This window comes from Falco punctatus (genome assembly GCF_963210335.1).
Source record: "Falco punctatus genome assembly, chromosome: 1".
NCBI classification, from domain to species: domain Eukaryota; kingdom Metazoa; phylum Chordata; class Aves; order Falconiformes; family Falconidae; genus Falco; species Falco punctatus.
Window position 1 is genome coordinate 109481419 of NC_137580.1, and position 11889 is coordinate 109493307.

General features: G+C 42.7%; 1 protein-coding gene across 2 annotated transcripts; it reads right to left on the reverse strand.

Moving 5' to 3' along the window:
- Positions 1-1253: 1253 nt before the first annotated feature.
- On the reverse strand, positions 1254-11828 carry SKA2 (spindle and kinetochore associated complex subunit 2). 2 transcript variants are annotated; one of them, XM_080384554.1, is made up of 6 exons: positions 11673-11751; positions 5876-5920; positions 4251-4340; positions 3304-3480; positions 1892-1993; positions 1254-1724 (listed from the first exon to the last, which is right to left on the reverse strand). In XM_080384554.1, the coding sequence occupies exons 1-6, from the start codon at positions 11703-11705 to the stop codon at positions 1674-1676; spliced, it is 498 nt and encodes a 165-aa protein (XP_080240680.1). In that variant the 5' UTR covers positions 11706-11751; the 3' UTR covers positions 1254-1673. The 2 variants fall into 2 exon arrangements, with proteins under 2 accessions (XP_080240680.1, XP_080240681.1); XM_080384555.1 differs by lacking the exon at positions 5876-5920 and having other exon boundaries at positions 11673-11828.
- Between the last annotated feature and the right edge of the window lie 61 nt (positions 11829-11889).

Consider the following 11889-nt stretch of genomic DNA (forward strand, 5'->3'; position numbering starts at 1 on the left):
GCGCCCGCCGTGCCCGCAGGGGGCGCTCGCCAGCGCGCGGGAGCCCCCGCCGCGGCCCAGCCGGCGCTGAGGGGAGCCGCGGCCGGCGGGGAACGGGGCGCCGCTACTGGCACTGCCGGCCCGGGAAGCGGCCAGAGGTGCCAAGCTGGGAGCCCCGCAGGGCAGCCGGAGCGCGGCTCCCCGCCGTCGTTGCTGAGCGCTGAGTAACGCGAGGGACGCGGTCGCTTCCCGCGGGGAGCTGCCGGCCGCTGGGTTCCAAGGCCTGCGCCGGTTGCTCGGTGCCGGTGGCACGGTGGAAGCATGGCCGCGCACCCCGGCTGAGCTCGGGGGTGCTTCCACACCCCGCCCGGGGTCAGCCACGGGCACGGTACCGGCCCGCCAGGCCGCTGCTGCGGCTGGGCAGCGTGCGGTGCAATCGCTCCTGCGCTGCTTGCCCACTAACAGGCATCTGTAATTATTTCAGCCAGATTTCACCAATAAATTGAATACTTAAGATTGTTCAAGGCAGTGGGAGTGAGGATCAAGTCCCCTATTGAACGTGGATCAATGTGATTAAGTCTAAATGCTTAAGTACCAGCTCAGTTTGTGAAGTGACAGCAACCTTGTAGGTAAAAGGGGCACACTTGGCAGCAGACATCATAAAATCAAGGCATATCTGTTCTTTATTCCCCTTTCTTCTTTGATGTACAACCTGTTCCTCGTCCCAACAGACTTAAAGAAACCAACCAGTTCATGGGTGAGTTCAGAAATCAGCTTTTCCCTTCCCAGGGGCAGTAATTTAAATTTCCTTCCTTTGGCAGCCATCATTTTTCACAAAAAAAACCAACAAGGGAACTTAATAAAATTGGTATTGCTCTCTCAAACTAGGCTGAAGTAAACATAAAAGCATTATACATAAGAAAAATATCCCTTTTTTGTGGGGTCTAGTTTTTTTTTACTATGAGGGCGGTCAAACACTGCAACAGAGGTTATAAACTCTTATTCTTGGACTTTTTTCAGGACACTGCCCTGAGCAACCTGCTGCAGCTGGCACTGCTCTGAGCAGGGGCTTGGACTGGGCAATCTCCAGGGGCCCCTCCTGACCTTGGCCATCCTGTGGGTCTGCAATTTTTCTGGATTGTAAAAAACCACAAAAAAACCCCACAAGACAGTTCACATCAAAGGAACATTAAAAGGGTCAGGGACCAGGTTCAGGGGTTAGGGCAGGGCTCAGGGTCAGGAGTTACATAAATAAAAGCACAATAAATCTATGGTCTCATCTCCTTAGCTTTCATCATTTATTCAGGAATGTAAGTACAATTAAGTGGCTTGGGTTATTGGTCTTAAAAACCCACTCAGGAACATAAGCAAGAATATGGAAATGTCACGTGGCTATCAATACTCTTCAAAAATGCATCAACTGCAACATTCAAGATACAATAATCAACACCTCAATGGTTTTTAACCCTCCAATTTTAAGTATTACAAGTAGAATTTGTATACAAAAACGTTAACAGCTTTCCAGCTCCTGGACACCACAGAAATACTTGCCTGTGAGTAACCCAGGAGCTATGACCAAGATGCTTGTGTTTCAAATGAGAATGGACTGAGCTTTCATTTACACAACTAATTTAACATTTCCTTGTTTGTCAAGTTCCACAATAGCAAGTTCTTTCAAGATTTGTGTTCTTGAGTCAGTGGCTTTCATAATCATTTTCTTCATCCGTGAAATACTCAACGCTGCCCTGTAAGACAAAAGCAAACCCTTTAGTGAAGCAGGGCATCAAACATCAGGTCTGGCAGAAAAAGGTTAAAAAATGTATACTGTTAAATTAATGATTTTTGCGAGTGCTCTGTAAATGCAAGCTTCAGCTGAGCTATACTCAGGATTAATGGTTTCTGGAATACTGACACTCTGTGGCCTAATGGCCTCTTCCACTTGTGATTCCATTTCTTCAACAGTTAGGCAGGTTAACTGCTGTGCTGCAGTCTGTTCTTGTGACAGAGGTAGGCACTAGAAAAGGAAAACAAACAGAGAGAACTCTGATACTTTCAGTTCCTAGGGTGACAATATTTACAGAAGAACTCCATGTTTGTGTAGCCCTTTTCTCATGGAAACTAACAGTAGACTCCTACTTCCCTTCAAATGAAAGCCAATCTACAAGCAAAGCGTTTCTGAAAAATCCAACCATAATATTCCTTTAACATCAATAGTATAAATGATTCAACAGAAAGAAGATAGACTATTCAATAAAAATAAGTATTTCACTTAAAGACTTAACATTTCTCCACAACAGTTCAATCCATCTTTGGTTTAGGACATATACAAAGTACAAGAAAATCTTTATCTAAAAGTCTAAATATAACTCAAGGGACAAGTCTTCAACTTTAACAAAATCCAAATACAAAGTTATTCTTGGCAGCATATCCTTAGACCATAGGGAAAGAAAATATTTTTTCCTTTCTGTGACCTATAACGACTGTCTTTTAAATCATTATACAGTACATTCTATCTATAAAGACTTACCAGGAACTTGTCAAGAGCTGTTGACAGATTAAACATAATCTTGGGGGACTGTCATTAGAACACTGAAGTGAGAGCCAAGATCTGGGAATATGGTTTAGTCACACCACTTCTGTCTTTGCCACTAGACTATCAATCGGCTTTTTTTTATCTAAATCGCCTTATTTGTAAGAGGACAAAATTAATGCTTTCACAACCTCTTCAAAACTGTAATGAAGCAGTGTCTGAAGACCACTTACAAATATGCATTGGCTGTTTTTGGGTTTTTTAATAGATAAGCACTATCACACTGAGAAAAACTTACTTTTTTGCACTAATATATACTAATAGCAGTTCCATCACATATGTTAGAATGCATTGTTTTTAACTTACTCTAGACCGTGAAAATGTATTTGGCATTCAAAAGCTTTTTTGCTTTTTAAAATTAGTTTCACTTTCTAATTTCTTTAAGGTTGCTACTTTTAAAAAATGTCAGTGTAGAACTGTGACACAGCTGTGGACAGAGGCATCAATTTCTATGAAACTATTAAAACGTGTCACACTATTCACACTATTATGGTATCCAACCCCAAACCAGAACACCCCTAGCTCAACTGTTGAGTGATAAATCAGGCTTATGATTTACAAGAGCTCCCATCTTGCAAACATTTCTTCTGGTAAATGGTCTTCTTATCTTCCGAGTCTTCAAAGCTTTCACATATAACAGTTTTCAATGCAACTACTCACATCTACGTAAAGGCTACACAAATACATGTTCATTTACTGAAGTGAGACCCAAGTGATTAAAATGGAGATACTACCTCAAGATCAGCTTGTTGCTGTAACGTCTGAACCACCTTCATTGTGTTCTCTAGAGCAGCACGGATGCCCTTCATGGATTCTTTCTGCTCTATGGAAAATTTCTTCAGCTGCATACATAACATTTTATAACGGGATTTCACCACTGAGAGTTCATCCAAAACAGCAGCTGGATTTTCCTGTGTAGAAAATAAAAGTGCATTTAAACTATATAAGAAAAGAAAATTAATGTGGCCATATAACAATGAAAATTGTAGGCGTTAGAGCCACTAAAATACGACATGAAATGACCCTTTACAATGAAAAGTGTAGCTGTGACCATCTGTTTCACCTATACATTTAATTTTTCATAAGGCAAAATGATGGTGTTAATAAAACAGCATAACTCTGTGGTCCCACAACAAATAGAGGATGAATTTGTTGTGTTGATGCATTTTAATGGCTTTTCTGAGTTGGAATAAATTACAGACTTTTAACTAAAAATATTATTTTTCCACTACACATTACAATATACATGGAGACAAGGACTTATTTATAAAATCCTTTACATGATGCCATTTATTGTTTTCCTCTTCCTTTCACCTCTGCCCCAAATCTGAATTTAGTCACTGCTTATTAGCAGGTTTATCTTTGATTTCAGAGGAAGGGTGTGTGTTAGCTCAAATCAGAATGTGTCTCTTAACAGTACTACTCATTTCTCAGAGCAGAACATAGGAAAATTGCACTATAGCAAGAAATCAAGGGGGTTTTGTTGTATTGAATTCTGTACTGAATTCATATTAGACCAGTTACCTTGATACACAATGCAAGAAATACTTCATAATAATAAAACCTAACCGCCAGACAAAAGAACAGCCACATGTATTTTAGGATTAAATAAAATTACCCATTTATTACCAACTTCATGCAAAATACAATAAAATCTATTAATTTTATCTGAAAATACTACCTCTGCTGCTGGATTATCAGGAAGATTTTTCATTAGTTCAAACTCCAGTCTGTTTTGAATATAATCCAGATCAGATTCTGCCTTCTGGAACTAAAATATTTAAGGTCAGCCACAGTATATTAAAAAACAAAAATTGCAGACAAACCCCAACCATTTGCCTTTCCTGTATTTCAGGAAAGCAGAAGCCAGATGCCTCTGTTTTAAAGGCTCATGTACTGTCAGAGTAAGTTTCTATTCCTCCAATCTATTCCATTAACTAATGTTTGCCAATTATGCTGGCACACACCGAGCCTGAAAAATAGAAAGCAAGAATCTTTCAGAGCTAACAGAAGCATTTTTCTCTCACATGTGAAAACTACATGTGTGTGTAAGCACACGCACACACACACACACTCTTTATTAATTTGACCCTCTTTCCATTTGTCTAACCCAAATTACCCAATTGTTCTCTCTGAATCTTGCCATTAGTACCTTTTCCATGCAGCTCCCCAAAATACATGAAAACATTTCCATCTCTTCCTATGTTATATGCCCTTGTAATGCCAAATCTCTCCAGATGAAGTTTTTAAGTGGTACTTCAAAGTGGTAACTTGTATCAATAGAAAAGAACATGCATCTTTTTTTAAACTGATCTTCACTGGTGATTTTTTTTCTCCTGAGATATTAATGTATCTTCCATCAATTTTTAGAGCTTTTTCTTGGCTAGTTGCTCTTCTTTTCAAACATTAGAAGTTCTGTTAGCAAAACTGTAATACTCAGTTATTTACACAGCAGAAATTATAAGTGTTCAGGATCCAAGCATATTAACAGAGATTTTATTATAAATTATATTAGAAATGCATTCTCTCAGATGGTTATAATACCCGTAATACATTTTATTATTCTGCAATAAACCAGACTGACAAATAGATAATAAATTGATGACATCACATTTCTTTCCTTGGGATAAATAAGCCACCAGAGAATTATCTAATTGCCTTGTAAAACAGTCTGCTGATAGCATTATTACTTAATTAATTTTAGCCTGCAATTTTAATATCTATTAAGGACTTCTGCTTTAAAGAAAGGCAGTTTTCCCAGTTCACAAACAACTCATGAATTTTTTAACATAATAATTTGGTGATTTTAAAGTCACAGAAGAGACAGTGAAGAAAGCAAGTTAAAATCGTGTTTTGGAACTTACTTGACTAACCCTGCAGTAACCATTACAACTTTTTTAAGGATCAAAATAAGGCTGTGTTTGTTAACTGTATCCCAAAGTACTAACCGGCAGTGTTAAAAGGGTAGCTAAACCAACAAACTTCAGTAGTCTGTGGATGTAGCACGTAGTCAGGCCTGGATACTAAGAGGATGTTTATGTTTTAAACATCAGCCTTGGGATCCACCTTCAGGAACTGCCATTAATACCTTCGAGGCTCTGGAACTCCAGCTAGCCTAAAGGAACAGTGTTCGATCCAAAGTATTCTAGAAGTAAAATCCCCTTACTGATGTAGTGAAAATGTATGATGTCTCATCCTTCAGTAAAATTTCAAATAATAGCTTAAGAAAAGGAAAATAAATCCAGTAAAGACCTTGAGTATCTATAAATCAAAGGGCAAGCTTTTACCCATTAGCCCATAACTTACCATCTGCCCAACAAAAGTCCTTCCCACATCTACCCCAGAAACCAGCTGTGATAAAATGCAAGAATAAAATTGGTTTTATTATACTATGCATTCGTAAAGAGTTCATGTGGGATTTTTTTTTCCCCTAACTGCTCAATTGTTTCTGTTCTACCTCACTAGCAAATGTTTTTAGGTTTCATTTCTAAAGGCAGGCACCGCAAAATGATAATTTTTTGCTTTTTTCCAGCCTCTCCATTTGATTGATCTTTTGGGAAAGAAGACAAGGGATAGGGGTGGCTTTCAAAATTAACCATGAAGCTCCATTCCCAAAATACTCAATATTGATAATTTGAGATTTACAGAACAACAGCAAGCCACTAACACCATGCTACTACTACGAATCAAGGCATTAAAAACTGGATGTGAAGCTGAATGCTTACCCATCCTGTGGCTATTTAAGATTTGCGCTTAATGAAAATATTAACACAGCTCAGTATCACTGCTTTCTCCTGAAAGTATACTAACTCTAAAAGAAACAAAATTTATTATCAGCAATTTCAAAGCATGTTTATAAGCGCTGCCATATGTTCCTCCATTACAGTCCATTTTTCCTTCATTTTATAACTATTTATTTCTTGCTGCATTTCAGGAAACATACACCGGCAAAAATCTCACCTTAACATTATAGATTAGGAGCATTCGTATGATGAGTATTGTACAACAGTCACAGAAAATGCCGTTTTCAAAATGTAAATTTGTGATTTACTCACAGGCTTAGCAGAAAATCTTAGAAACTGTGGGGCAAGACTCAAGCCATTGCTGCGTACTCTGCTTTCAGATGCTTTGACAATACTATTGCACTGCTAGCTGTAAAGTACAGTAGTGCAATAAAGTCAGAGCATTCGTTAGCAGCAAGAATTCTGTACAAGTAATCAATACACTCAAAATATGTATCGGAAAAAACAGGTCAAATCAGACAGTGGTTTCTGTGGATCGTGGAGAATTGGATAAGGTTAATGTTCACCAAGCCCTAATACAGACACACATGAACTCACATATTTCAAGACATTGTTAATACTTATAATCCCTGTCATTCCACTGACCGGGAGTGGGGGGGAGGGGGAGGAGAAAAACACCCAACAAAATGCTTAACAGATTTGTCAGAAATTAAATTCCAAACATTTTGGTGCTCTTTTAATTCCAAACTACACTTCCAAATGTATTTATTTCTTACATTTGACTCATGGCAAGCAGAGATTCTAAACTGCTATCAGACAGATGTTCTCAAACTACATTACAGGGAATATTTTCTGGACACCAGGGCTTATTCTTCTCATTTGCAAGTGCTGAATCACTTTAAAATGCACTTAAACACACGCTCATTTCCCAACGTTGTGGAGGTACATTACCACTGGGGTTACACCACATGGGTGTCAGAGCACCATCAGAGTGGGGGGGTATTTCATAAATCTCAATAAAGGTTTTACTTTTTCATCAAACTGTAACTTCATATAAAAAAGTTTGAGAACTCTGAGGGTTTGAAGGCGCTAAGATTCTTAACAACAAAATGCAAAGAAACAAGAATGGAATGGGTGATTGCTGATGCACACAGAGCAACAACCTGAGTCAACTCCACACCTGTAACATTTCTCTGGAACACACTGTAGGAAATAAGAAAACTGTACTGTGTTCTTTCCTCTTTGCAAGGCACTTATTTTTAAGAGAGATACTGGCATTTGTCATTAAAAGACCAGTTAACATTTCTCCTTGGCAAAGGACTGGAAGACAATGAGTGCAAAAAAAAAAATAAATTAGTGGCAATCCCATTTTACAGTTGTTTTGCAAATCACCTTCTGGTCTCAGACAGTGACTTTTGACTTGTGACTATAATACTAATAAGAAGAATGAGTAACGTAGATAGTATTGCTGGCCAATGCCCTTTTAACATTGCACTGCTTTTTGTGCATGATCACTAGTAGTACAACATAAAAAGGGCACTGGACAGACACCACTCAAGGGAAAAAGTAGGTCCACTATACCAAAAATACACTGACAGAAATTAACTAAATCACTCTGCATGAAGCGCTCTCAGCTCATCTGACAGTTTTATCTATTTGTTATCAGATTTTACTAAATGGATGACCACATTTCTCTCAGTGCAGACTGATGTGCAAGCTGGAAGGCACTAGCTCGATGTGCGAGGAACCACGCATTAAAGGTTAATGAAATGGTTGTGGGTGCAGAAGGATACATTTATCACCAGCAACTACCACATACTGTATTTGCATTAGGGGCCTGATGCCGTGTCTGTTGAGGCTGTTGGACAGATCTCCAGTCCCAGCAGACTTCAATGAACACTTGTGCTGCACAGTCTCAGGCGCCCAAGCCCTCCACTACAGCACCCAGCATTCTTAGTCTGCTTTATAATCATTTGCTTAATGAATCTCATCTTATATTGCAGATGTTATGGTTCACTCAGCTTTTCTTGTTACTGTACTTTAAGCAATAGCCTCAAATAACATCAATTACCCAGTATTTTCACACGTGTCATTCTTTTTAAGCTCCTACAAATTAGTTTATCCCTGGTACCATGAGACTAAAATGAAGCTTTCCATGAAATGCATGTCAAAACCTCTGGGGAAATAAGAAGTGTTATTTTATCACACTTCTGTGGAGAGAGCTGCCTTCACAGGAAATCCAGGAAGAAGAAACAATAAGCGCAAGGAAAAGCAAGAGACACAAAGTTACAATATGTGAGACACAGCTGCCAATGTACATATTCTGATTAACTGAAGAGAAACATTGCATTTTTTAATGAGCTCTGTATATAGGAAATGAAGAAGTGAAATTGAGGTGTGTTTAAGAAAACACCCTCTTCTTAAAACAAAAAAAAACACAGGTGAAGAGGCAATGGCCTTGTGCCCCCCAGCAGTTTTAATGGAAGAAGGCAGCCAGGCATACCATCCTCCTCCACCTTCTGCTAGAAGTTAGCAGAAGAATCAAATGGAAAAATGTAAGACTAACAGGGTGAAATCAAAATCAGTGTGGTTTTCGAAATTTTTGTATTACCCAAAGATTTGGGGTAATTAGAACAGAGTGAAAGACCGAGCTATGATCTCAAAACCTTTAGAAGTTTTATGTGTCATCTCAGCAGGTAACTGACCCAAACAAGCTCTCCACCTTGAAATTATTTGTGTGATGACCACTTTGGTCTACTCAAAGTAGATCATAAGACAGTGTCCCATTACTGTCTTCTTGCACTACCATATATAAAAGCCCCTGTTAACTTTAAGGGGGCTGAAATACCTCTCTGACTAATTACATGTACTAAAATGAGAATCACTTAAGAGACTTTCAATAAAACACATAAATAAACCGTAACATTAAACAAATAACTATCAACACCTAACCTTGGTATTGCTAAACAGATTTCTAAATTATTATTTCTAAACTAGGCTTTAAAAAAAATACTAAGAAAAGATATGGGGAGATCAAACTCATGCTATGGGCAAGGCTGAGGTTTTGAATTTGAAATGAAAATAACTTCAGAGCTCTGACAAGAATGTAGTTTATTTTCATATTATTACCACCCTAAGCATGTGGTATGATGACTACAGTTTAGTAGACACAGAAAAAGAAAAGTAACTCCACCTCCTCAAAGGCATGGTTCCTTCAAAGAAAAGACAAAACACCACCACCTTGTTTTTAAAGTGCAGTAAACCTGAGAATTAGGGAGGATAGCTTGATTTCTCTGATCTTTCAAGTAACACAGGTATTTTGGCATTTATTCAAATTGTTACTTTTTATTTCTTAACAGAAACACTATTACAGATGAAAATATTCGTTCAGAAGTGTCTTAATATTGCAACCTCACATAGGTCACTCAACAAGGCGACAAAGGCACGTTAGCAGAACAAGCTCAGGTTCAGACAACTTTCAGCCAGTGGCTTTCTTTTCAAACAGACACTTGACCAGCACTGCTCCTAATGCTGGGGGGGGGGGGGGGGGAACGCACTGTGCTGGTGCTGGAGAAAAAGTGCCTGAAGGCACAATAAAGTGAAAGTAAACTAAACCCAGGGCGTTAAGCAGCGCACCAACTGCACCAACTTAGCGTATTACAGTGAAAAGGGATAATGTGGATGTAGAATATCGCTCAGCATGTTCTCCCTGTGTTCCTCTTATTCTTAGTTTCTTTTGAGTATGCCACTTGCGGTGATGTTACTGTGTACAGATAAGAACTAGGAGACTATTAAACTAATTTTTACTTAATGAGAACTTGAAACCCAGAATGCTGGAGGAGAAAAAAAGCCAAAGATACATCTATGGTATTATTTGTCTCTGTATTGCATAATGTACGTTTTTCTTCCATTTGTGGTTTATCAATTAGGGTACCTAACACTGCTGCTAGGACAATTAAAATTACAAAAAACTTCTGGAAGTTTCCAATGAAAAACCAAACCGAGCATATTTTGAATTATTGAGTACAAGCGCTTTAATTTATGTAAGGATAGGAATGGAAATTATATTCTCTATTAAGCTTTCGGACACATAAAATATTCCCCAACCATATTAACCAAGAAAAAAGAACCCTGTAAACAAGATTATGCTGTGTAAAAATGAATATCAAGATCTGAAGGATGCCACAAGGAACTTGGCTGATAAAGAAACAGTTTTCCAGTGCCTCCCAATACATAAAAGCACAGCATAGCGCTTTTATTCTTTTCTGCCTATTTTTTCTTCTTTCTGGCTCCTCCAGGAGCGGGGCGGGCAGAGGCGCCCGTTACATAAGGTAGCCCAGCCTCGCCTCAGGGCCCGGCCCGCGGGGAACCGCGACCCACCGAACGCCCAGGGGCTGGGGACCCCGAGCGGCTGAGGGGCAGCCGGCTCCCCTCAGGCATGCCCACGGCCGGGACCCCGCGGGGCGGCCAGGCCGCCGCACGGCCCCGAGGCGCGGAGGGGCGGCCTGACCCGGCCCGGCCGGGGGTCGCGCTGCCACCCGGCACCGCACGCCCCTCTCCCCAGGGCGAGCGGCCGGCTCCGCAGCGCCCACCCGCGGCGAGCCCGGGGGGGAGGCTCCCCGGCTCCTCGCCAGGCTGCCCCACTCTACCTGCCCCGTTCTGCCGGGCAGCGGAGCCCGAGGCCCGCGGCGGGAGCCCATCCCGCCGCATTGCCGCGCTCCCCCCCACTCCCGGTGCGAATGAAACAGTCCAGCCAGCCTCTCCTCCCCGGACCCCCCCGCAGGGAAAATGGTCCAGCCCAGGTGAGAGCTCCTCTCACCCCCCGCTAAGGGAAAATGGACTAGTCCGAGAGCGCTCTCCTCTAAGCTGCGCCCCCCCCCTCCGCAACCCCCCCCTCAACGGAGAAATGCCCCGGCCCGGCCGCGCCCCTCGGCGGCCCCGCTCCCCTCGCCACCGAGAGCGGTAACCGGGCCCAGCCCGCCCCCGCCCCCAGGTGAGAGGAGATCGGCCGAACCCTGCCCCCGCGCCGAGGGGGTGAATGGAGCGGCACCAGCAAGCCCCGCCCCCGGGGGGGGGGGAGCGGAATGGACCGGCCCGGCCGAACTCGCCTGACCCGGGCGGCGGCCGCCCCGGCGAGGCCCGCGCGGGCTGCGCTCAGGGCCCGGATGGGGCGCGGGCGCGGCCGGGGGTGCGAGGGAAGGGCGGCCGCCCTCCCGCCGCGCCCCCCGCCGCGCCCGCGCTCCCCTTTCCCTCCCTCAGGCGGCAGTTCTGCGCCCTCCGAGGCGCTCCCGCCGCCGCCCCGCCGGCCCCCGGCCCGGCCGCCCCTCAGCCCGGCCGCCGCCCGCGCCGCCCGCACTCACCATGGACTCGAGCCTGGTAACCGCCGTCTCCATGTTGAATAGTTGACATTCCTCAGGCGGCGGCGGGGAGATACCCACCCCCCGCTCCGCAGGATGGGAGAGTCGGCAGTCCCCATTGGGCAGCTGTCACTGGCCGCTCGTCTCCCATTGGCTTGCCGCTGACAGAGAGCGCTCGCCATTGGGTGGGGAAGATTGTAAACCCTCTCCGAGGTAGGGG